General features: G+C 37.4%; 1 protein-coding gene across 1 annotated transcript in view; it reads right to left on the bottom strand.

The window, feature by feature from the left end:
* Positions 1-3989: 3989 nt before the first annotated feature.
* ABCD3 (ATP binding cassette subfamily D member 3) overlaps positions 3990-27188 on the bottom strand; it is a 30972-nt gene continuing 7773 nt past the window's right edge. Inside the window, exons 2-23 of the mRNA XM_084291087.1 lie at positions 23558-23594; positions 21131-21229; positions 20235-20323; positions 19536-19605; positions 18703-18800; positions 17920-18043; positions 16798-16854; positions 14736-14878; positions 14351-14420; positions 12919-12988; positions 11777-11874; positions 11607-11698; positions 10984-11072; positions 10831-10903; positions 9514-9577; positions 9078-9155; positions 8922-8987; positions 8732-8821; positions 8361-8480; positions 7823-7927; positions 7600-7656; positions 3990-7047 (exon numbers count right to left, since the gene is read on the bottom strand). Of these exons, the coding sequence (XP_084147213.1) occupies positions 6970-7047; positions 7600-7656; positions 7823-7927; positions 8361-8480; positions 8732-8821; positions 8922-8987; positions 9078-9155; positions 9514-9577; positions 10831-10903; positions 10984-11072; positions 11607-11698; positions 11777-11874; positions 12919-12988; positions 14351-14420; positions 14736-14878; positions 16798-16854; positions 17920-18043; positions 18703-18800; positions 19536-19605; positions 20235-20323; positions 21131-21229; positions 23558-23594 (1867 nt within the window). The 3' untranslated portion in view covers positions 3990-6969. The remainder of the gene's footprint in view (positions 7048-7599; positions 7657-7822; positions 7928-8360; positions 8481-8731; positions 8822-8921; positions 8988-9077; positions 9156-9513; positions 9578-10830; positions 10904-10983; positions 11073-11606; positions 11699-11776; positions 11875-12918; positions 12989-14350; positions 14421-14735; positions 14879-16797; positions 16855-17919; positions 18044-18702; positions 18801-19535; positions 19606-20234; positions 20324-21130; positions 21230-23557; positions 23595-27188) is intronic.

Raw genomic sequence — 27188 nt, forward strand, 5'->3', positions numbered from 1 at the left:
AAAAAAAAAAGGTACAAATAGGAAGAGACCAGCTGGAATGCAACTGCATTTGTAACAGGGGCTATTTTGGGCTTCACATGCTTTGAGTTCTACTGAGCTTGTCTCAAAAAAAGCAAGCCCCAAAAAACTTCTCAGGGAATGACCTTCTACCCTAGAGGCAAGACAGGCACAAGAAGTTGCCAGAGGATCAGGCCCCAGGTGACAGGCTGCTCATCAGTGCTGTTTCTCTGAATAGATCACTACCTTATATACAATGCTGGGGAGAAAAACTTATAGGGTGTACACAGGAAATACCCCATCCGTCTGGCTCACCAATGCAAGTTGGTCCTCACCAGCAGCATCCCACTGGCACTGCACAGCCCAGCACCTCAAAGGAGGGGCAGGGAAGTTTGCAGAATATATCTTAATCATTAAGAGATTTTTCTGAAGAATAAAGCGTTAACTTCCAGCAGCCTTTCCAAAATTCTTTACTTTGGACAACTATAAATACAACTATTCTGTCACAGAAAATCTGCTTTAACTTTTTATTATCTACCTAGCGTCTGTGGGTTAAAAAAGAACAGAATACCAGCGTGCAGATGTGACCTTGGCCCTTAATTCCTTATTATGCATGGAAAAAAATTTGCTAATAGCTCATGGCTTTCCAGAAAAGTCCTGTTGCAATGTATAAGATTGCACTGGGGTTTTAAAAAGCCTCTAGCACACACTTTCTTTAACCATTGTTTCTCCAAAGCACTTCAGCTCACTGGCCCTTCTATAGACAGTTATCTTTCAGCGTTGTACTAAGTATGGCATATTAGCAGCTTCTGACACAGCTCTCCTGAGCTCTGTGGCTTTTGTGTCAACGCATTCCTACAGCTGCCACACCATCAAAAAATAAATAAATAAAAGGCTGGTTTATTTTGGGGAGCATCTTCACACTACTTACATTGTCATGATTCACAAACTTTGAAAACAGTCAAATGTTTCTTAGCAGCTGATTGCAATAAACCACTCCATCTAAGAAAATAAAGGGCATATTTGGTTACACGGAAGAACATCTCTTTGGTTATGTGGAAGAACGTATGTGGTGTGGCTTTTCCAGAGCAGTGTTTTCAAACTTTCTATAATCAAGGTTAAAAAAAAAAAAAATTGTGCCAAACCCAAGTTTTTTTCATGCAGAAAATTTGCTCTGTCATGTAGGTGGAGTTCCTTATTTCTGCCCATGTAAACCATTCTCAGAAGCCTTAGTTTTGTCCAGACAGCACTGACCTCATTTTTCCAGTTCTGTTCTATTTTGGTGTGGCATCATGAGTGAATGCCGTGTTTCCCAGAACGGGATGGATGGCGAGCAGGGGTGGTGGTTTGTGGAAAAGCAGAGCAGGGAGTGGGGCTGGGCACTATGGCACAATAGCTCCTCTTACCCCTAAAAGATGGTATTAAATCTTTACAGTACAGACTTGACAAAGGTCACTATGGGTGAGGTTCCTCACCAGAGTGAAAGAGTTTGTCATTGTTAGGTCTGGTTTGTGAAAAGATATATTCCATATGCACAGAGTGTCAGAGTTCCCCTTCTTTCATATTCTGAAATGCCACTTGATCATTCCTATGCTGTTGCATTCATCACAGAATTACTGACAAAATGTCTTTAGTTTCCAAAGTCAAACCCTATGGAATTTCAGCAGACATAGAGCGTATTATTTTTTATGTAAACTTTGAGTCCATCATGTATTTTAAACTATTCCCTTAGGGTAGTCTGTGGAGTTCCAGACTGTTTATAATCTGGCTCTGGTTTTGCATGCAGGGCAAAAAAATGATGCACCAGTTCAAAGATGACAGTGCAATAATGAAGAAACATTTTTCTAAGGTTTTAACATAGAAGATAAATTCCTTCAATAGTAAGCTAGCTTGGCTGTATTTCTGTTTCAATACAAAACTCATTTCATCTTGTGTTTGAATGCACAAGACAAGATGAGTTTCATCACAATACACAAACTTGTGTTGTAGAAGCCTTTACTGTACAAGAATTCTAAACATTCAAGGGAAGTTTAAGGCAATATATAATTGTATAATTATTCATTATAATAAAATCTGACTGTTGCAGGAAAGAGGGGCAAGGGTAAAAATCTGTTCTCCACTGAAGTCAAGGAATAAGATGCCTATTAATTAGTAAGAAGCTAATCTAAGGACAGAGCAGGCAGACTGACCCATAACAACTGTTAAAGGATATCCTCAAAAAATTAAAAAGCAAGCTTGCACACACAAGAGCAAATATACTTCCTGCAGCACTCTATTTTAAAGTCTTCTACTTCGTATACTCACACTCACTCTGGACTAGGGGACACAGATGAGAATCCTGACATGCGAATTCCATGTTGACAGCTTGAAGGAGACTGAGATTAGACAATGCACTGCTATCTGTTGGGTCTGCAGAAGGCTGAATTCTATTTGGGGGAAAATAAAAAATAAAAGTCACTGAATTCTCTCTCTCCAGTGCAAAGCTATGGGATACTACACTTCTACATAGATTTAAGAAACACAATCCCCAATTTTGCTAAGGTGTAACAACTCTTTTGTCAATTCCAGTTATTATTTCATTAAAAAAAAGTCTGTCAAGTAAGTGTCATGGTGGCACTCCATGAAGAGAACCACACTGCTACTTTGTTTCTCACTAGTCAGTCTTCTCTTGTATACAGCACAGCTAGAGAAGTGGCAATGCCTCCAGACTTCTCTTTATTGTACAAGTTACCCTCAAATGGTGCTGAAGTAATTTTATACATGGGCCGTCTAGCCAGGTGTGTCTCCTCCACTGTGCATGCCTCATTTGGGCAAGGAGCATCCCTACAACAAACATGAGTACTGGCCTGGATGGAGTTCACACTGCCAACTTTTCCCAGATTAACTACAAGGGTCAGAAGGCAGCTGGATTTTTCTTACAAAAAAAAAGGAAAAAAAATTATGCAGTGATGCACGCCTTGCTCTGGGAATGGAAGATGACAAGGCTGACAATGGTCTGTACACCTTGCAGATCATTCCAGTCTCGCGCTTTATGTGTACCATCAACTCCCAACCAAGCAGTCTTTCTCAAGAAAGCCCAATTTTTGCTAAGAAGGGACAGTAGCCTGGACATCACAAACTGTTCAGAAACACTGGACCAAGGGTACTGAACAACCTCAGGAGATTGTAGATTATCAAAAATGAGTTTGAACATGTTGCTCCATGATTTCAGTTGTACCATTACATAAACTGTTTTTCCTCTACATAAGGACGAATTAGTGTTCAAGCATACAAAGCAAGGGTTTGGAAACAAACTGGGTAGCAGAGTCCAGAACTGTACACATAAAAGACCACACTGCCCTAAATGTTCGAGTACTGAATGCCACATTTATGACATAAAAGGTCTTTTTTTCCATCCAGCTCATCAGACAAGTAGAATGATTTTCAGACTGAATCCCTAGTTGAGAAACTTCCTTCCAAAGGCAGCCCTACCCTTTAAGAATGCTACACAACGCACTTGTTGCAAAAGTAATCTCAGAGAAGGAAAAAATGGTATTAACATTAGAAAGCACTGATTACAGGATAAGACACTTAGTATCAGTTCATCTAAGTATATCTTGGTTTCACTCTTAGACAAGTGAGTTTCAAGTATCCTGACAGAAGTGATTAACCTATTTTTCCCCAAAGTACAAGGATTAGGAAGCACTCAAAATAATTACCACGTAAGTACTGCTGTTAATCTTATTGAGGCCTGCACCCTTACAGCATCAGTAGCCTTGAGAGGAAAAGAAGCGGACAGTGGAGAAAAAGAGAAGAGAGATCAGAATCAATGCAGATTTAAAACAGATTAATGCAGCTGTAACCTGATTGATCTAAGAACAGATCTTCAAGTACTGAGTTCATGTTTTTCTTAAGCCTACAGCTGGATGGCATTATCTGGCTGATTCCAAGGGAAATTTCAGGCAGTGCTACTGACTTTGTAAGTTGAACACAAGTCAATTGACTTATTAAGGAATTCAGCGTTTGTTTAACATGCACTCAACCATATGGATATAAAATTCCTAATCACATGAATAAACGTAAAAAGCTTAGATGTATTTTGTCTGTAGATTTATTATTTCAGAGGCACTTAATGTCTTACATTGATAGAGCGCCGTTTCCCCCTCCAAAGCACTTTACAGTATTTACATACAGGAATGTTTCCCACCGCTGTTGAAATGCAGCCATCTAAATACTACTGGTACCGTCTTCAAATCGCCAACAGTTTGAAACTGAAAATATTTATCAGTACTCTGCCTTACTGAGATCAATCAGAATTCCAATTTACAAACTTCCAACTTGTGCTATTAAAGAGACCTAAGAGATAAAACACAGTATCACAGTGCAATTCTGAAACATAGCAGGGACCTGATCATTTGCATTATGTTTTTATAATCATTCATTAGACCAAGTCTACCTCAAAATACTTTAAGGCCTTTTAGAAGTACCATTCTAAGTCATTTCTTGTACTTTCTTTATAAGCCTCTTACAATCAAGCATGGATTTTTTAGTCTTTCTAAATATACTGGGAAAAAGTCCTGGCCCTAAGGAGACAGCAGCATCCTCCACGTCAATGAATTTCATGTCATCTACAAAGGCAAGCCTATTCCTCCTTGGTTAGGGAATTGGACTTTGTTTTTTTTAGTTAAATCTGAGTTTACACAAAATTCTGTTATTAACCAGTTGACCTGTAAAGACAACACTGGTTGCTGGGGTTTTATATAAAAGTATGTCGTGTGTGGTTTTGCTTGTGTTAGAAATATGTTACAGTATCTCAAGTCCATTACTCCACTGCCCTAGTCACAGGGACAATAACAACTTTCTCATTTTAAAGTGTTTTCGTTTTTTTCTTTCTTTCTAAAAAGCTACTAAAAGACCTCTTCCAAGAAAAGAAGTTGCATTTGTGCTGACAACTTTCACAAAAATATCTGGCATCCGTATTTTCACAGTTACAATTAAAAACAGAAGATTACAACCTCACATACTGCATGCTGCTACCTGCTACATTATAAATTAGGCTGATATGAGAACCTGAGCATACAGAAAAAAAATTAGTAAAATGCGATTATGTATTTGTTGTCTTGTGGACCAAGCACAAAAATTTATTCTGGCATCTTATGCTCCTGAATATGCTACACTTTGATTTTCATTGATGCATTGTAAAATGAGTCTACTGTGATCACCAGATTCTTAAACTAGGTTAGCTGTTTGCATTTGAGTACTATGACAGATTATTAGCAGTGATGGATATGGCCAAGAACTATGATAAAAGGAAAAATACTAACAGGTAGCAAACTTAACATGAAACAGTGAAACTGGGTAAAGTTAACAGACAGCAGTACATCCAAGTTCATATCATTTTTATAAAAAGATACCTTTTTAAATCTAAACCTGTGATAAAAGATACACAGAGCAGACTTATTGCATATTTTATGCATGCCTTCATGTAGTGCATTCATATATTAAATCTTATGTGGAACAATAAAGAACTACTAGACCTTCACTGTACAACAGTTTTCTTGTTTGTTTTAAAGCCTAAACAGTGATTTAGTTCGAGTTATACCTTCCTATTCCTTGATGACAAAAATCACCTTGCTGCATTTATTTTTGTAAAACTCACATGGCCACCACAGTAATCATCTGTACAGAGGGAGAGGAAATAAGTTTACTGTAAACTGTTTAAAGAGTTTGGTTTCTTCAAGGGGATTTGGCAGCTGGAATAAGAAAACCAGCAGGGACAAGCAATTTGTGGACAACAGCAAGAATCAATGCTGAGTAATATTTATCAAATCAAGAAACCTCACAACAGAAATAGAGAAAAATTTGAAGGACAAAACATTGTTTTAGGCTTCACAGACTGGAAAAGTAATTAAGAAGTACCCTTATCACTTACTTTCAAATTCAGATCTGAAGAGCAGCTAAAACCATTAGGAGATCTGATTTTTTGAAGAGGGAAAGGAAGGACTCAGGAAAAGTAGCTGCTGTATCACAGGACTGAACCCAGACAGGACAGACATCTGCCTGCCATTTTCAGGTTAATGTTATTTTTCAGAGCAATGAAGATTTGAGTCCATTCTAACTCCTACCGACTTCAAGAGGATGATTGGTGCCACACTTTACTTGTGGGAGCTATTTGCTTCCTCAGAGCTGAAACTGGCACAAAGTTTTTTTGTTACATCACTTATCTTTTCCCTTCCTTTTTTGGTCAGTCCTTTCCTCCCAACTTTTCATTGCCATGACAGAAAAGGTAGGGCAGTGGGGAAGAAGAAAAGGAGCCTTGATAAATTGGAAGAGAATGGGATTGGTGAGCAGCAAAGAACTATGGGCAGACAAATGTGAAAGGAATCCCAAACCCAGCACAGAACAAGCTTAATTTTCTTAGCAGAAGGAATTAGTTTCACCTTTTAGTTCCATTCTTTATCAGCAAGGGCATATTGGCTACATCACAAGGCTTGGTCAAGGAAAAAGCTCTTTCATCAGCCAAACAGGGCACAGATCTGAAGATGGGATTATGTCCTGCACAATGTGAGAACTCAGAAATATGCATAGAAGAGAGCAAAAAATCCAGGACTGCTTTGCAGGAACGAGAGAGGTAGCAACCCTAATTTTAACAGGGCTTTTCACTGAAGGGTAAGAAGGTCTACAAAAGTCAAATCAGCTGATTTCAAATGGTTTGCATCCCAGGATGAATCAGGTTACACTGATTTAAGCCCAATTTAATTTAGGCAGGTTTTTAAACCACAAGAATAAAGACATTCTTAGTACATATTAATAATTAAACCAACATATACACAATTAGCAATATCCTACATAATAGTAAACGCTTAACAGCTTGTTTTAGGTTACCCTAGTTAACTTGTTTAAAAACAAGCTAAGTAGTTTATTTGTACAATGTCTGCCATTCTATGTGTTTCCAGTAATCATCAGTCTCTGTAGCAGTTCAGTTTATGAATTTTAAGATCCAAATTCAACTGTGTCTTCAGTTATCTTCTTGAACTCGTAATTCCCTCTGCCATCCATGTGCAAGTAAAACTGAAATAAAAAATACATTATCAACCCCTTAAAGTTATTCAGCTCAAAAATATAATTAACTTATGCATTTATAAAGTAGTTTACTCATCCCTGTGTGTTAATTCAGTATTCCTCCTCAGTCATTTTATGTAAAAAGTGATAACAGTAATACCTTAATTTGGAAGAAAACATGTCCATGTATTAGAGATGGACTTATGCATAGGTATATTGGCTATCTTTTGAAAGCAAAATCTCCATGCTCTTTACTGGATTCTGGTTGAAGTTTGTTGTTTTTGTTTGTTTTCAGGCTAAGAAGTCTAAGACTGTATGAGTCTATTATATTTTTCAAGCTACTTTTACCGACACTTACATATTTTTGGTTATTTCACCTTTTACAAATTGTAAGAATATTTCAAATACTGCAACTAGATTATGAAAGAATTATCTTTTTATTAAAACAGAATGTGATCTATTAAGAAGCAAAATATGAACACCCTTAATTTAGTAGAAAAAGTCAAACAACAAAACCTTAACCAACTACAGACATCTTTAGCAAAAGAAAAGACTACATACATCATGGTGTTTCCAGAGTGACTTTCTGTGGGAGACAGTGAAGAGAGTGATGCCAACCTAAATGAAGAAGAAAGCACACACAAAACCATTAATTTAATTTTTCTAACGTGTTAAGTTGTATTTTTTTCAGCTTGTTAACAGCTGAAGAGATTAAATTCATAAATATAAACTTTCAGACTACTGCAAGTTTTTATTTACTGTGACATGAAAAGAAAGAGCTCACCTTTCGGCAATGGCTGTAAATGTAGCCTTCTACGTCAACACTAACAGCACTTGTGCATTCATCCAGAATTGCAAACTGGGGCTTATGATAAAATAACCTTGCCATCTGAAATGCAAACCAAAACTACAATATAGATACAGGACCACAACCAGTATTGCAATGTGACAAGTTAAACTAAAAATCTGTGTCCAAAATTTGCCTGTTACAATGCAACAGAATTTCCTTTAATTTGGCACTTACTGAAGCTTGAAAATTTGAGTACTGTGTATTATCCTTATTACCCTTTTTTGTAAAATAAAATAAAAACTTTTGTTTATTTAAACAAAATGTAAGGAGTCGTAGAAGTTCAATGTTTCCTATTAAATCTGGAGCACAAGTAAGCCTTACTTTAGCTAGTTTTCTCAATATTCAGGTACTCCATATTTTGGTGTTCTTCTTTCAATAAATTACTATTATTTGTTAAAGAACTCTTAAAATTCAGACTGCATTTGCAATTTATATACCATATTTGTTAAGTGTTTATGCTTTTGTGACATACAGCCATTCTCTGTTTTTCTCCCCCGCTGAGTACATCCATCCAGTCCTGAACACTATCCCAGCCTCCTTCACGTTCCAAGATCTGACCAAGCTGGACGTTATCCAAGTACTCCTTCAGCACCTTTATAGAGCAGTAATAACAAAGCTTAAGTGAACTTGTTTAGAAAAAAAAAAGTGACTGAAAAAAGGTTATGAAGTGTTACACTGCTATGCAGATGTACAATCAATCACAACAAGCATTAGAAATATACTACATGCGGTGTTTTTAATAGTGACTTCAGTATTTTTTTATTTTTTTTTATTTTTTTTTTTAAATCTGAAGCATAACAATTTGTCTCACTTAAGATGAGTAAATGAACTGCTCATCATTACCTGGTCAGAAATCCCTTTCTTACGTTGATCTTCTAAAGTATCTGGATATATAACTTGATCTCTGAGAGTTCCAAGAGTCATATACGGTCTCTGTGACAAAGTCACAAACAATAAGATATGTCAAATATTTATACACACAGTCAAAGAAGGAAGAAAGAATTTTATTGTCAATTAAAGCACTTCACCTCACCTGAGGAACATAGAACAACTTTCCCCTTACAGGTTTTGTTAAACGTCCACCAAACAAAGGCCACAACTGCAAGAAAAAAGGTTTAAACTTGAGAAAAAAAAGCTCAATCACAACACTGCTTTAGACTTTTCCCTGTTTATCTGAAGGCTTCCTTACCTCACCAAGAACACGAAACAGTGAGCTCTTCCCACACCCATTCGGCCCACAAATCAGAACATTTGCACCAGATCGAACCTAAAAATGCAAAGCCAACACATTAAAACAGTAGTTAGAAAGTACTGCTGTACACAGTAGTTACACACATTAATGTGTGATTTCCAACACTAATTTTCCCCCCCCCCAACTTTAGCATCAACTGCAGCTGGAAGAAAACACGCTTCTAACAAGCATTTTTGTTAAACTAGCTTTTTAGTTTTTAAAATAGCTTGCTGAATTTTGTTTCAATATTAAGCACGCCATATAAATACAGCTCTTTACATTTTTTGTTTGTTTTGTTTGTTTTCTTTTTAACTCAGACCACCTTTGAAATTATCATTTTCACTTTAAAGCATTATATGAAGTGTGATATATGTTTCTATATTTAAAAGCTTACCTCAAAATTCAGGTCTTGAATCAAAACATCTCCATTAGGTGTAACCAATGGAACGTGATCAAACCTATTTGTATTGGGGTGTTAAAAAAGATAAAATATATCAAAATAAGAGCAGCTGCCTAAAAGCAGCTAGCACCGCATGCTTACTCAAAGATTTCAGGATTAGGGCAAGACTAGCAGTATTTCATTCAGTACACTGTCCCACTTTCCTACTATCAATAGCTAAGGAAATTAAGATAGCATTTTTCAAGAGTGTTTAACAAACCTCTTGAAAGTTTTTTTTTCCTTCATGTATTTGTTTTTTCTATCCTTCTATATCTTTGGCCTCCAAAGTATCCTATGGAAATAAATCTACATTTATGGATGCACTTGATTTTAAACCTGGTAGTATATTCCATTAGTTCTAGGACACTGTCGTGGTTTAACCCGACCGGCAGCTAAACACCACGCAGCCGTTCGCTCACCCTCCCCCCTCCCTCTCTGGGACGGGGGAGAGAAATGGAAAGTGAAGCCCGTGAGTTGAGATAAAGACAGTTTAATAAGACAGGAAAAAAAAAATAACAAAAATAATAATAACAATAATAATAATGATGATACAATGGGGATAATACGAAAGTAATAATAGTATGTACAAACAAGTGATGCACAATGCAATTGCTCACCACCCGCTGACCGATGCCCAGCCTAACCCCGAGCAGTCCGGCCCCCTCCCCCCGGCTAGCCACCCCTATATATTGTTTAGCATGACGTCAGATGGTATGGAATACCCCTTTGGCTAGTTTGGGTCACCTGTCCTGGGTCTGTCCCCTCCCAGCTCTTTCTGCACCCCCCAGCCTGCCCGTTGGCAGGACAGAGCAAAGGCTGAGATGTCCTTGGCTTAGTATAAGCACTGCTCTGCAACAATTAAAGCATCGGGGTGTTATCAGCACTCTTCTCATTCTAAGCCAAAACACAGCATTCCACCAGCTACTAGGAAGAAAATTAATTCTGTGCTAACTGAAACCAGGACAGACACGGAATGAAAGTCTTGTCTGCTGGCTTGTCTTTTTTTTTAAATAGGTCTATCACTTCTTTTCTTCTCCTACCTGCCCTGCCCCCTTTCCCCTCTGCTCCACTATCTGCTTTGCACATTGACCAGATTGAGGCTATTCAATCTCTTGATTTGCCTTACTTTACACTTTGGTTTTAGTAGTACTACTACGTTTTTCAGGATGAAAAAAAAGTGTATTAAGAGCTCTATTAACCTTGGTAGAAGAAAAGACTAAGAATCCAGACAATGTTAAAAATACTGAAGTCATGGGAACTTTGTAAACATACTTGATAAGGTTATCAGTGTTGATAATTTCTCCAGATCCAGGTATCAAAGGCAGAGTTGGCTTTTTATCTGCATCTTAAATTAAGAAAAAAAAGTATGAGAAACTGCAGCACTACAAAGAGGCACAAGCATTGCATAGTATACATCCCATTTACCTTTTTCTTGCGATACCATAGTACGCTGGTATTTGCCACTGTTCAAGTCCTTCAGAACCTGCATTAATTCCGTAATTCGAGCTGTGAAACTAATGAAAATAAACAATAATCCTTAGAAGTTTTGGAAGTAAGCTCTAATGAATACTCTACTAGGATGCCAAAGTGACAAAGTTCTCCAACCCACAGAAAAAGAAGAGTTTACATTTTAGAGTTGCACTGAGGTTCTCCAACACTAGCAATATTTGGAAGCACCTTTTCCCATTTCAGCCAAGCATTTTATACTTTAGTGAACGATTTTTCTTAACTAAAAGCCCCCAAATATTTTTGCAAAATAAGTAACACACATTTGATTTACATGTACTTGCCAATGTCTTTTCAACTAACCATTCAAACTGTATGCTGCTGCTCTCCAGATACAAAATTATTAGTGGAGATAATTAGCATATCTTCAAATATAATGTTTTTGTATAAAATATTTTTAATTTCTAGACTTACTGTTCTGAATAAAGCACATAGCTCATTCTATTTTAATTCTACAGTTACCAGTTTCTTACAAAGAGGTGAGAAACAGCCAAAACATAACTTTAACAAAGATTATTTCATGCAACTACTATTATGCTTACCCAGCCAATCTCGTCATTTCACGACCTGCTAGGACTATTCTGCCCAAAGCTTGAGACATTCTCAGTAACATTCTTCCACTTTGGTAGTAATCCTAGAGTAAAATAAAGTCTCTGTAGGTGAACTAACGAAGTATGCATTCGAGAAACTTTTTTAATTCTGTTCTGCTTACCTCCAGAAGTTCTGCATGGGTACTGTTCTGATGACGAGGATCAGCCAGGTTCAAAAATGGACGACTAACAACCAGGTAACCAACCACAGTGGCAAGGTCTGCAGTTTAAGGATAAATATTAAACATTAAAATCACAGAATCACAGAATTTTCTAGGTTGGAAGAGACCTCAAGGTCATCGAGTCCAACCTCCAACCTAACGCTACCAGTCCCCACTAAACCATATCCCTAAGCTCTACATCTAAACGTCTTTTGAAGACTTCCAGGGATGGTGACTCCACCACTTCCCTGGGCAGCCTGTTCCAATGCCTAACAACCCTTTCAGTAAAGCAGTTCTTCCTAACATCCAACCTAAAACTCCTCTGGCACAACTTAAGCCCATTCCCCCTCGTCCTGTCACCAGGCACGTGGGAGAACAGGCCAACCCCCACCTCGCCACAGCCTCCTTTGAGGTACCTAAAAAGAGCGATAAGGTCGCCCCTGAGCCTCCTCTTCTCCAGGCTGAACAAGCCCAGCTCCCTCAGCCGCTCCTCGTAGGACTTGTTCTCCAGGCCCCTCACCAGCTTCGTCGCCCTTCTCTGCACCCGCTCGAGCACCTCCATGTCCTTCTTGTAGCGAGGGGCCCAAAACTGAACACAGTACTCGAGGTGCGGCCTCACCAGAGCCGAGTACAGGGGGACGATCACCTCCCTAGCCCTGCTCGTCACACTGTTCCTGATACAAGCCAGGATGCCGTTGGCCTTCTTGGCCACCTGAGCACGCTGCTGGCTCATATTCAGCCGACTATCCACCATCACTCCCAGGTCCTTCTCTGCCTGGCAGCTCTCCAACCATTCCTCTCCCAGCCTGTAGCTCTGCTTGGGGTTATTGCACCCCAGGTGCAGGACCCGGCACTTGGCCTTGTTGAACTTCATGCAGTTGACCTCAGCCCATCGGTGCAGCCTATCCAGATCCTCCTGCAGAGCTTTCCTACCCTCAAGCAGATCGACACACGCACCTAACTTGGTGTCATCTGCGAACTTACTGAGGGTGCACTCGATGCCCTCGTCCAGATCATCGACGAGCTTCAATTAAAAATTCTCCTGTGAAAAATTTACCACCTAGTTATTTATTACAGTCCATCAGAACTGGACAAACACTTACATTTGGCAATGATAGTATCAATGAAACCCATAGAGAACCGGAACAGGATGAAGTTATGTAAATGTTCCACCTGGCAAGTAACAGAAACAGAAGTGTCAGTACTTGTTTTACTTTTTTTTTTTTCCTTCCTTATTTTATAGAAATTTGATTCCAAGTATAGCTATTTCCCAGTAAGTCATGAATACCCCAACAATGCCTATGGCCTAACTGTGACAAGCTCTACATATGTCCCTGCTGGCAAAGATCTATGTTGTAGATCAAGATGATCTACACCTGAAACAAAGCAGTGAGAAAACATTAATTGTGGTTGGTGGAAAAGAATTAAGCAGCAAGAGAAAGACCATTCTGTCAGAAAACTACATTCTGCTTATAGCCTACAAATCTATTTTTAAGTTTGATGACTGTAGCAGCACAAATACCAAGCCACCTCCATTTAATATACACACCATGACCAAGGGAAGGGCTTAAAATTGAGTTCTAAATTAAACACATACAACAGAAAGAGAAAGAAAGCATAAAAGTTGTGCAGCAAGAACAGAAAGAAAAGGAAAAGTGGGCAAAGTATGGAAATATGGCAAAACAAAAAACAGAAACAATTAAGGAAAAAGATGGTAGAAAAACAAATAAACAAGAGGGTCCTTCAGTCTGGAACACATACTCTAAATGCATGAGAAAAGGAATCAAAGGCAAGGCAGACCTACACACACAGAACAGCAAAATAGGAATGTTTTAATTTTTAATGTGCTGAACAGACAAATCAGTGTTAAAAATTAAAGCTACAATTGAATTGGAAAGTAAGACTTAATCAGGAGACTTATGAGTAGAGTTTGAATAACTATTATTGCTGACGCACACACTTTGGACATTTCCAATTTTCAACTTTTCCTTTACGTTCTCCACTTTCATCCCACTACATTTTTGGTATTCAACAGTTACTCTGAATAGAATAAGAAATGCAAGTCTTTTAATACAGTTGTTTGTTATTCAACAAACTCTTACAGAAATTAGTATATGACAACTTTTCAAGAACTCATATACTACAGATTTCCAAGATCCATTTCTGTATTACACAGTATCACCTTTCTTCTGACATGAACCTTAAAGACTACTTATGCAGTACATTTATAGCATAATAATTATTGTAGTTGAAATCACAGTACCAACTTGTACACAGAAACTTATTAAAGCAAAGCTGGCAATAATTGAAGTGATTTTAAGATTGCAAGTATGTAATCAGCTGTTTCAATAAACTCAACTGAGACTGAGTTAGATAAACCTTTCTCTAGCCTTTATCCTTTCACAAATCCTGATGATATACAAATGGAGAAAGAATTGAGAGAAAGTCAATGAAAAATGGTAAATTAAACTTTATGACTCACCATGATAAAATTACGCAGTTTTGCTTATAATGTTTTGAAAGATAAAGTCTTACCAGTTTACGGAAAGTTCTGTGAATGGTCTGTTTTTCTCTCAGGTTTCCATTATAGAAAGCAATTTCTTCACTTTAAAGAAAGACACAAAGAATGAAACTTTTTTTAATGGCAGTCAGAGTCAACTACAAAACACAAACAGCTGTTTTTCACTTGAAACAAGAGCTTGTATCTTCTCACAATAAAACATAAGTTTATTGTACTACAGCTAGTTTTTCTTTCAAATTAGAAATATAATGAAAATAGGAATTATTTAATAATAATCTGCATAAAGATGTAAACACTTTCGCTCAGAACTGATTGTGTCAGACTTTCAGACCATATTCTAACAATAATAACTGACCAAGTAATTCTGTGGCATATCTTGGTAACCAAGTAAGTTTATACCTGTTTGTAATAAGCCGTGAGTTGACGTATCTGTACTCCCCTTCATATTTTTGTTCAATGATAGTCATCTTGCCAATTGGTCTCCTTAAACGTGTAAGGAAAAACCCTGAAACAATCAAGTATGCCATCATGCTAGCTGGACCCTGTAAATATGAAAAGAATAAAAAACTTACCATCTAATGCTTTCAAGTGCAACATCTGTACCCAAAATGCACAGAAAGCTTTAATTCCTTGATACTTTCCTTCCATGTGTCTGCATTACCAACCTCTTACAATTCCCAACTCGCTCCTTCTCTTTTGTGCTGTAGGTAATGCTTTCTTCCTCCTAATTCCCTGTCCCCAAATACCCTCCTCATCCCAGTCTTCTACTCAAGTTTTTATCATCACCCAGTGCAACCTCCACCTCCTACTTTCCCTACTAATTTTACTAATAATTTCCTGGTCCTTTCTTATTTCCACTCCTTCATTTCTACCCACTTCTTGTTGTTTTTACTACGTTGCCACAGTAGTTGCTCTTTCAATCCCCTCTTCATTTCTTTGATTTATACATCTCTAAAACATTTCCTGCTTCTTGTGAGCAGTCCTGGTAGGGATCTCTTCTGGAACCTACGATTCAGAACACAAGGGCTCCCAAACAGCAAAATAAGTCTCTTAAGCCATAACACGCTTGAACATTACTGAGAGTGGCATGGAATAAAGCCAAATACATAAACTGCATTTAATGTAAACTGTTTGTGAAACTACCTATTATGGAAAGCAATGCAAAGTCTTGTAAGACTGTAAAAGTTACCTAGATTCAGCTAAGCCTTACTGCAATCCACTACTACGAAATCTACATCACGTGCCCAAGAGCTGCTACTTGTTGAAGCCTTGAAAAAATGCATTATCAGAAATCTAAGGTAAACAATTTTTGTAATGATTTGACTCATTAAAAGGAAAGATGACCTCCTAGTGATACAGGATTCAGTAACATTAGATTTCTATTATTACTTAAAATAGTTGTTTTAATTCAAGCTAAAGAACTTCAGTAACCTTGTAATACCAGGGAAAAAACAACTATTGCTCTTTGGCATTCTCTACATTTACCAAATGAAACAAAGTATGCTGGCTGGCTAAAATGCAGACTAGAATCCAAAGATAACAAATGTATTCCTCCCCCCATACACACATTAAAATTATTTTTCTTATCTATTTAAAAGAAATGGTTGCAGTTGTAGAAATGCTAGCTGAGAGCTTAATGATGTTGGCTGCAAGTCTGTAGACTGCAGTCTTAACAGAAACTGGTGTTTTGATTTTACAATTAAGTTTTGTGGATCACATGCAATTTAAAAAATATCCTCATCTTAATATCTTTCCCCTACCTAAAATTACTTAGGTACAACATAAAAACTCAATTTAACAGATTACAGTAGTAAATAACAGGATTTTATGGAAATTTTAATACATGGAATATGTAAGATATATATGAATGGAGCAAGCAAGGAAACAAGAAACACAGCTCCTGCCCAAGAGCATGATTCTTACAACTCTTCTCATGTTGGAAAAGATTCCTAGCAAACTAAACATTGCATAGTCTGCCATTTAAGAAACATTTTTAACAGCACAAGGTCTCTAATTGCTATCCTAACGCTGCCTCATATGTTCCATCAGCAAGCATATTAAGCTCGATGCAAAGAACAGCTCCCCTTTACAGAGGTTGCAAAGAAACAGGAAACCTATTTTCTCCCTTTAATTAAACTCATGCAAGATATAAGCAGTCAGGAAGAGTACTGTACTAAAGGGATTCCCAAGTAGCTGCTAGAAGAAATTGAAGAGCTTTCTTGGGTTTTATGATAGTTGACTGCCCACAAATTGTTTTTACCTTTTGTGCCTCAAGATAGAAAGCACTAAAGCATTCAAAACACTAAACATAAATGAGTATTTTAGTACATCCTTTCAAATAGCTCAATCTATAATTAACATCTAATGTTCTCCTCAGACTCCAAACAGATACAATGGGAAACCAAAGGGAAACAGGTACAAACAAAGGGAAAACTTAAAATGCTGAAAACTCTCAAGTTACCTGAGCTCCTATTGCACTCGTGAGCTTGAAGATATACAAAACTATATCCAAGAAGGGCTGTAACAGATGCACAGAAAAAAAAGCATTAGAACACCAATGTAATATGAATATAAAGTGGTGCAGAAACTATTACCTCCCCAAGAACAGCTATCACTCTGCACTAACAGCACAGTACTGCAGTTAACCCATCACACACAGTTAAAACAAAAGGACTTTCAACATATTTTCCTGACAACATTCATTCAAGAATTGAACATCACAGAATGGCTTGGGTTGGAAGAGACCTTGAAGATTATCTAGTTCCAATTCTCCCCAGCAGGGGGGAAAGATACCTTCCACTACATCAGGTTGCCCAAAGCCCCATCCAATTTGGCCTTGAACACTTCCAGGAATGGGGGCATCAGACAAAATACATACTATATAAACGAAGTAGTTTGCTATTTTAAGTCTGTAATAACTTCTTCTTTGCTACCCACCTACATAAAGTTGGACTACATCCTCCTCTTAACACAAATGATTGTGAGAAATAGAGTGGAAAAATAATGCCATATAGTCGGTCATGTACCTGATAGAAACAATATTACAATTTGAAAGCAAAGTATTCTCTGTCAAATCTAGAGCACTTGATCTACAGATTTTGGAGCCAAAAGTTTCTGAAAACATTAACTTGTATTTTACTTTATACTTGTACAAACAACGAAGCATGAAACAATACTGCTGAAATTTTTAGACTTTTTTTTTTTTATTTTGTTATCTCAAAAAAACAAAGGTTTACATGTGAAACACTGGGAAATGCTTGTTCAGCCATACCTCCCTGGCCAAAATAATATTTGCACTTAATGAAAAAGGAGCAATTGTTTTTCTTCAGAAATCTAACTAGCTGAGAAAGTATACTCATCCCTGTTTAACTGCAAAAGAACGCATTAAGTTCCTTAAAAGAAAATTTATGAAAAATTATTACGATCAACAATAACGCTTTAGCAGAGATCACAGAAACTGCGGAGAGAAAGAAAAATTACAATATATTACTTTAAACAGTCCTTTTTTCAGCACTATACCCCAGGCAAATAAGGTTCCAAGCATCCACACCTATTACTCAAAGTTCTCTCTGAAAAGACTTACCTTACTAAGGTTTGAGTACAGGTCCACGACACTGTTACAGAATTTTTCCACATCCTGGGTAAGGAGTTGATCTGGATTAGCTATTCTGTTGTCCAGATTTCCCATTTTGTAGTATGTATAAGCTCTGAAACAAAACAATGGTTAGTTAAGAGGTAGGGGGAAAAAAATCAGTATCTTGGGGTCTCAAATATTTGGAAACCTCTTACACAATAAGGGGGAAAGCAGTGCAGACATTTTATGACTGTATGGAGTCAACATCGCTCATGCTTCTGTGTGAAGAGATCCACATTAAATCCTACAGAACTGTTTATGCTCCCAGTTGTTGTCTTGGTCGAAGCTCAGCTCCAGACTGCTGTATGCACTGGTGTTGCATTTAGAGTTAGAAAAATCTTCATGAACCCTTCATCAGCATACTTGACAACCGAAACTCAGTGCTGAAGAATATAAGCTACTACATGCAGTTCATGCATCCAATCCAGTTTGCAGGATTATTACCGCTAAATAAACTCCCAAAGTCCCTTGGTTACTTTCACCTACTAATAGGAGCAGTATGGTGTGTACTTTTTGTGTCCCATTGACAAAACGCAGACTCTGCTGTGTTTGTACCTCGTGCCATATAAAACCTAGACAAACCACTTATCCTTAATAGTGATCAAAAGCCTCTTCTAAACAATACAGCTACTAAGCACCATGCTACTTTCTTACTATAGGCTTAAAATGATTTGTTTTGATTCTGATCAATTTAGTTAATATCTAATGGTTTAAGAACAAGGTGCTACTTACTTTAGATATTCCTCATAGAGGTATCTGGTGAGTCTTACTCGGAAGCAGAGTTTCAATTCATTTAGACCGTATTTCAAGAAGTTATTCACTAAGGAAATCTACAAAGAGATAGTATTTCAGTATTTAAATCTTCCTGCCTAATTTAGCTCAATCAGTTTGCAGCATAGATTATGCAAACACTATGAAGCAGGTAAATTGTCCCCTTAGAGTCAACAATACTGTTAACACCAACCATACAGTGTCTGCAGGACCACTGATTTCTACCTACATTTTTGACAACTCCAGTTCTCAGTGGGATTCACCACATCAAAAGATCTAATATAAACCAACATTCAGTTAACATATCTTTAGCTTGGATAAAGATATAATAAACATATCTTGATCATTTAACAATCACGACTGTAAAACAGTCGACTAATTTTAATGTACCTGCTTTACAATAGATTTTATCTATTCAATAGTAACAATTACTTTTATGTGGCAGGGGTCAGATGTTGACATGCTGAAGGAAAGACAGTGAGGAAAAAAATTAGAAAAAGCTGTAAGAAATTTAAAACTTGAAGACTAAAGAAATCACTAAAGAAATCAATTCAACAGTATCAAAAGCACCCTAGAACTACATTGCATTTTCTGACATAATTTTTCTGACATAACTTTTTCTGCATAATAGCATTCTGTGGATTGGATGATGTTTCAGCAATCTGTTTAATACAGATCCTCATGTAAAACAACAATTTCCCATGGATTCTGAGACACTCATTTTAGGTCTTGTCCTCAAATTCTTAACATTTAAAATATTTTCTCCTAAAAGAATGACAAGAAAAAACACTTACAGCAGGCATTGCGGCAATGAAGTTGAACAAGTATTTCTTGAAATCTTTTCTGCTGCGACCAATGATAGCACTGCAAACAACCATAAGCTAAGCATTATTTACAAAAGAAACAAACTAGTTCTTAGGTGAACAAATTCTCAGTGGACCACATAGCAGAGGAAAAAAAAACATGGTGAAGACATCTAGGAGGATCAAGTATGACAAACTTCCGTAAGTTAAGTGATAACTGACCCAATGCAAACAGAAGAGCATCACGGAAAAGAATCAATATCCATTCTACAAAACTCTACAAGTCTCTCCTGTAATACTATGTCATTTTGAACTTTAAAACTATGTAGTTCAAAAAGCCCAAAATTCTGTTTCAGATCTATGACCCGTATATTGACCTCACTGGAAATTTACTATACCACTATTCCAAAGTACCCTCTAGTCAGTGTACACAAAGTGACGAAAAGACTGAAAAATCATTTACTAAGAGGTAAATTTGGCTTAAAAAATAAAATAAATTATTCTGCTTTTAGGCACTTTCAAAAATTATTTATTTTTCCTTTTCCAAAGTAGAATTCTCTCCCCTTAAAATCATGACTATACGTGTTTCCAACTGCTTATTAAAGCAATAAGGAAGGAATAAAATGTCTGAACCAGTCTACACTCCCTGTCATACATCAGAAGGAATATTTTAACGAAGTTTATAGATACCTTTCAATGACTGTTCCATTTTGAATCATCCAAATATCACAATACGTGCGGACTACCAGCATCACAGCAATAAGCAGCAAATAACCTGTCTAGTACAAAAATAGAAACTTAAAAGTTAAACAGTGGATAAGAGTCACCACATTTTTTCTTAGCTGTCCATCAAATCTCTTTGCTAGTTCTAATTCCTCATGAACTTTAGCTTTCCAAACCCCAACCTGGCATGCCTAATATCTCTACGCTCTTTCTCAGTAGTCCATCCCTGCTTCCACTTTCTTTGTGCTTCCTTTTCGTATGTGAGCTGTCAGAGCTCTCCCTTTTCATCCACGTTGCAATTTTATTTTTTTTTTAAAAGCAAACTTAAGTGATCTGGAAACCATGACTAAGATCCTGAGGCAAACAATCTTATCGTGCTAAATTCTAGTTTGCATAGCTTTCCTGAAATGCTGTTAACAGACTTTCTTTGCAGGGACAATTTGACTTCATGGTAAGATGGCCTACACGTAAGTTACAAAAGCAAAGTTATGGACGAACAGCACACTATTTAGAGATGTGAAGCACTTACTGGGAGAAGTGAACCACCTTGCACTGAATCAAGCAAAACCTGGATGCTCTTCTAGAACATATGCTGCAGGCAATAGTTACTCGCTGACAGCCAATGGCTTACCTTGCAATTTTTTGCACCTTTAGTGATCTAACATGCAACTTTTTAGTTATGTAACAACCAAACATGAATGTGGATTTTTGTATGTGTGTGTTATGTTGCTATTTTAAAATATGTATTACAGCTTGGTCCTATCCAAGCAAGATATGTTTTCACTTAAAATCTAGTGCAATTGCAAGAGAAAACGTGACTCCAAAACTACTCATTTTGATTTGTAACTGTAGGCAATGCTTACCTCTTTACAAAGTGGTCTAGGGACCATTATTTTCAGAATTCGACATATTCTTGCAATAAACACTCTGTCCACCATTGCTCGCTCCTTCTTTCCCTCTTTCTGTTCCACATAGAACAAGTAAAACAAGTAAAGTAAGTTTAAATTATGCAATACTTTCCCTATCCTCATTATTTACAGCTACTTTCTTTCTGCAGCATTTGCAAGTTTTCCTGCCGATTTAAGACCCAAGTTAAATGAAACTTACGAATTAGGTTTGTATGCCTTAACAGCTACCAGAAATGCTAAGAACTAAGCCACCAGAACAAACTGCAATAGGAAACACATGTAGCTGCCATGATGCTAAATTGTATTTCAATTTTACATTAAAAGTAATACACAAACAATGCAGGCCACAGCATTAAAACATCCAATTATAGGTTACAATGCGATTTGCTCTCTCTTAAATTTGCGTGTCTCTGGAACACATCATCTGCCAGTATTTTTAAAGATGTATTCCATCTTTTCTCTAGACCATCAACAGTTTAAAATCCTTGACTATATAGCAGTAACATGCTTCAAGTGGACCAAGCATTTGTTATTCCTTTACTTCTCTGGGAGTGCACTACACTGCTTTTGAGAAATAAATCTACTAGACTTAAACCACCCCCTCCCACACTCAAGTACCTCTTTTTCATGTGTCAGTTACTTTTTTTTTTTTTTTTTTAATCACGTAGCCCTATCTCCTGTCCCAACTGAGTATTTTAATAAAGTAATGGTCCAGATCTTTTCTTTCTTTTTCTTCTACAGTTGTGACATAAGGATTCAGTCCTGAAAACAGACCAAAAGGGCATATGTGTGTACTTAAAACAAGCCCTGTCTTATTAATTTAATACTGCTGTCTTTGCTACCCAAGATGTGTGTGAAACAGAAATTATCAGTATCCATAGTAACACTGTAACAGGGAATCTGAAAGAAAAACCTAGAGAAACATACTGAAGACAAGGAAAGTAGAAAGAAAAAAAAGCTTCTGTTTCACCATTAGTCAATTTGGACAATGCTATCAAGCACTCATCTTTTCTCTTTTCCCACTCCCCTCCAATTCCCAAGTATTATTAAACCCCAGAAGCTTACACAGAGGGTCCAGGCTAATCTTTTTATTTGCTGTTCTCAGATGCAACATGATGAGCAACAACTGTAAGCTCTGAGCCCCAGCAAGCACCAATTTACTCTGAATGCTCTGGGAATAAGCCTAAGCCTGTTTTCCATAGGAAGATGACAGCCAGAGCTCTGTCCCTTTCAAACAATGTATGAATAGAAACTACAGATAAAACTTCTGTTCTGATAGGATGCTTTACGGTAAGTGATAAAAATATTTTAAGAATTTTTATGCACAAATTCAAGCCAGTCCAATGAACAAAGACTGCTGTCTAGGTTGTATGAAGCATCCCACTACAAAATCACTACTTTATTTGGAACAGAAAAGACAAACATGGTATCTGATGTGCAACGTTTCTAGGGACACCTGGCTAAACGTACCTGACGTTTGAGCTGAACTTATTCTCCTTCCTCTTTAATCACGTCTTCCCTGTTTCTACCTTGGCGTTGAACTTAAATTAATTCCAGTATTTTCTTTCCCACAGGTATTTCCTTACACTCTTAATACCTCATTGAGTACAATTACATCCAAGATAGTTAGGAATAACAGACAGATAATTAAAATTTGTAAAATAGCTATTGGTCTGTGAATCAATTCTTTATGGCAGATACTGCAGTAAAGGTCTGGCGAGAAGCTAACATGATGATACTTGCATGCATGTTAGTAAATATCCAGAGCAAGCCTCTTCTCCAGTTTTCAGCAAAGACTGAAGTATTTGGAACAGTTATCAATTCATACCATGACAGGACCCTATACTTCTAATCATGGGCTCTGCCCTTTGGGTTAACTATTGTATTTTAACATGGAAAAAAAAAAAAAAAACTTGACTAAAAGGGATACACCCCTTCGGAAATAAATGAGCACACACAAATCAGGAAAATGCCAAACCTCCTATGAGAAGAACTTTTTAGAAATGGTCAGACTACATCACGTTGCATACTTTTTTTTTCCCCGTCTTAAATACAAAGCAATTACAGATGCTACCAAATCTACAGGCAGCTATTTGTTGCTAAGCATGTAGACAAACTTACAAAACTAGTCCTTAAACATTCATAAAGCATGAAGAGATGAAAAAGCACATGGTACACATCAAGCTCTAATCACATATGGCTGAAATTTGCATAAATCTCATTCCTCTACTTGTTTCACCAATGCAAGTCTGAAGGTATCATGCAAGCCACATTTGCATCATATCCATCATAGTGTCCAAAATAAAACTGTTGGGACTGAAAGTCAAAAAAAACAATAGCATTTAAAATTACTACAATAACATCACATGAAGGAATAGTTACCTCATTGTTCTGCAGTGATTGTTTTCCACTTCTTTTACTGTAGAAGAAAAATAAAGTATTTTACTTTTTATTAGCACAAAGTTCATAGTCTTGATCTCTACATGCAGGAGACAAAAACAAAAGCTTGCAATTATATCCCTATCTCTTTATTTCAAAGCAGCACAGCTTCTTCACAGTACAACTACCCTTTGTGTCAGACTTACATGCTACTTCTATACTGTTTCCATGAAATGCTACCCCTTCTGCCACTTGGTTTCATGCAGGAAACCTACCTCTTTCATCTCCAAGTTTGGCTTCACCTTGTCTTTTGTAGCCTGAATGCCCAGTGTTTTTATGCCTGTAGCACACTTTGTTCATATGGCTATGAGGTTCCAGTGACTACAAATGAAATTACATGAATGCAGATTCAGCAATCCAACTTCAATGTTTCACACTATCTACACAAGCCAAACAGATTTGTTTTGCATGGTACTTTACTTTCAAATAACTCATTTTATTACATGTGAAGATTATTTTTTCATAAGCCTGTGCTGCAGGGGGGAAAGAAGTCAGATCCTGTGAAACCAAGGTTCCGTAAAGACGCGCAATGGAAGGGGAGCTGGTTTTCTTTCTGCCCTTTTTTCTTTCCCTGTGTCTTCTAGAGCAATTAGAGGAAAAACATTTATCAACTCGTACTAAACAATCATCCAAAAATACAATGGTATTCTTTTTCCCCTTTTATAACAACGCAGGTTGGTGTGTAATACAGTTCCAGTTCGCCTTCCTTTCTGACCATTCAAGTACGCAATAAGCACATGAAGCCACAGGGAGAGTTTATGCATTATGGAGTTTAAAAGTGAGAGCTACCCATATTATGTTGTAAGCTACCATATCATACAAAACATTATCATTAGGCTGACCTCAAAACTGCAATATTCATACAGTTGCAAGACAGCACCTAGGAAGTGAGAGGGCAGCAGAAACCAAGTAAGGCGCTGTACTTCTGCCTACAACATCGAAACAACTGCAGGCTGCCCTGTGACCCGTTACCCCACGCCTCTGCCAGCACCAGCACCTCGCACTGGTGCTTCAAAGCACCATGACCAAAGTACCTAGGATGAAACTATGGCTAGTTTAATTTGCCATGATTAGACTACAGATCTGAATGCTATTGACCAACGAAGAAAAGTAACTTAATTACAAGGAAGGAAGAGGCAAGGCAGCAGAATATGAGAAAAGAAGAGACCAGAAAAGTGAGAAGGAAGAGATGCCAGTTTAACAAGAACTTAATTAAAGGTAATGGTGAGACATACGCCTGAGAGGAGAAGATAAAAATCTTGTAAGACTACTTGTGCAAAACACAGAGCAAAGAAGAAGACAGACAGTAGATGGCAGACAGGAGAGATGACTGCTGGTACTAGAAACTTCTTTCCTCCTCAACACATCTGTTAATTTTTCAAGGTACAGAACAATAACCTATTTTTAAAAATTCCCTAAGTATGGATCCGATTAGGCGTCCAATCACATCTGGTTTGGGACAAGGAGAAAAGTAGTACTCTATGGAGTTACTCTTAGTACTCTTAGGATCAAACTAAGTGGGTATTTTTCTGGATGATTCATGACTTGCAGTAACACATAAATCCCACCTTCATTGCTTCAGGGCTAGCCAATGTTTGAAGTCACAACATTCAATATACAACTATTGCTCCTTTAAAAGGATCAGGAGTGAATACATCAAAACAGTAATATCAGGAACGTGGGGCCCAGAACTGTTGTGGCAGATGAAAACCTTTGATGTATTTATTAAAACACTTTTTCCTATAGTAGCTGTAGAGAAAAATTCGGTAGCTGAAGTGACTGAACTCATCTGAAACTGATTGTTCATTAAAGGAAAAGAATTGTCTAGAAATAGTGATCTTATATTTGTGAACTTACATTTAATTAATTTTTATCTTAAACTTTATATTTGTAAATGCTAAGTATTTGTAAATTGAAAACCTGATGAAAATAGAGCTTTAACAATGCTTTTCCTTTTTAAAAGATCATGTAAGCTCAAAACAAGACAGAAAACAATCTTATGTCTGATCTGTGGATTGTCTAGATGTAACTGGCTACGCAGCTCCATAAAGTTGTTCTCAATATTAACAAAACTAGTCCATTGTTACTTTACAGAGTAAAACTACTTGGCTTTCAACAGAAGACTCTGCCATAGCTCTGCGTGGAATAAACTGCAGAACTTTTCTTCCCAAAGTCTCACTTCTTCAGTGAGACTGAGAACTGGCGCTACTCCAGACCCCATTATACTATTGTACAAGTTTGTGTGAGAGAATTGTGGTTCCATTCCCATTGAATTTAAAGACCAAATTAGTCAGCAAGAATGCAACAAGAATATCTTGTTGCAGCAGAGATCTCTGTCATTTGAATTGATGCAGCTGTATTACTCCAGCCCTCTCACTGACTTGGTGCTGGAGCATCACAAACCTTAGCGCTAAAGGAGGGTAACTGCTACGTGCTGTCCAAATCCTCTGCTGCAAGTGACTTCTCCAGGGCAGGAGTCATGTTTGGGTAGTAAGGGCTGATTGGAATAGAAACATTATGCTGCTTTTTACTGCCAGGTTCATCTGAGAGATGACCCTATCCACACACGCCACCCTCCAGTCTGAGTTAAATGGTGCTTTTCATTTGAACTAATGGACCTGTCAGAGGTGGGCCTCAAAGCCCAAGTGGTGCTGATGCTTAGTGATGTGGCAGGATACCAGATATGGGTACAGCTCGGGTTAGTACAGTTTACCGTATAATTATTCAACTAGTAGCTGCCTGAATTGTAGGAGTAGTATCGAACTGCAGAAGAGCTCTATTTCCAAGCTGCAGCATAGCTGCTCTCACTCCACCACACGATACTGACATGAAACCTTCCTGAGAGCGTACATCCTGAGGCTGACTGGCTGTGTAATGAGAAATACCAAGTAAAAGCAACTTCCAGACAGCATGGATGGAAGTAATGCTGGATTCAGCAGTGACGCGACAGATGTCCCGTAAGGAACACACTTCAGTTCCTCTTTACCTTGAGGTCTAAACCGTGCAGTGACCTGTCACCATTCATTTTCCACCTTCCCCCTACAACAGAAAGACCCCCTACACACTACACACTTTATAAAAAAAACTCCAGAGAACAGTTCCCCTGGGACATTAGATTTTATAAAGCAGAATTCAACAGTTAAATTACAGAGAGCAGGAGAACACAAGACCTTGTTTTAGTTGACAAAAAAAAAAGTGACAGAATAAGGGTACAAGAATAAATACTTAAGAGCACCTACAGCAACAAAAATAAAGCCAAAACACTATGGCATATGCCATAAAGCAAGGACATCCAGCAAAGTAAATTATTAAGTTTTTGAACTTATGTATGCCTAACTTTGCAGCTTAAAAACAATGTGATTTTAAATTGAATCATGGCAGTTTACAGATAGAATATTTTGAAAGCATGATTCAAACACAAATTAATACAGTAACATTAGTCAAGACTACACAAAAGTTTGTATATTAAAATGCCCTACTAATTTATTCCTCCAAAATAACAAACCTCATAGAAAAGTAAAGCCTAGCTTTTTTTTCTGTCAGCATACAAGAGGAATAAAGACTTCTGTAGCAG

This window comes from Netta rufina (genome assembly GCF_964035555.1).
Source record: "Netta rufina genome assembly, chromosome: 8".
NCBI classification, from domain to species: Eukaryota; Metazoa; Chordata; class Aves; order Anseriformes; family Anatidae; genus Netta; species Netta rufina.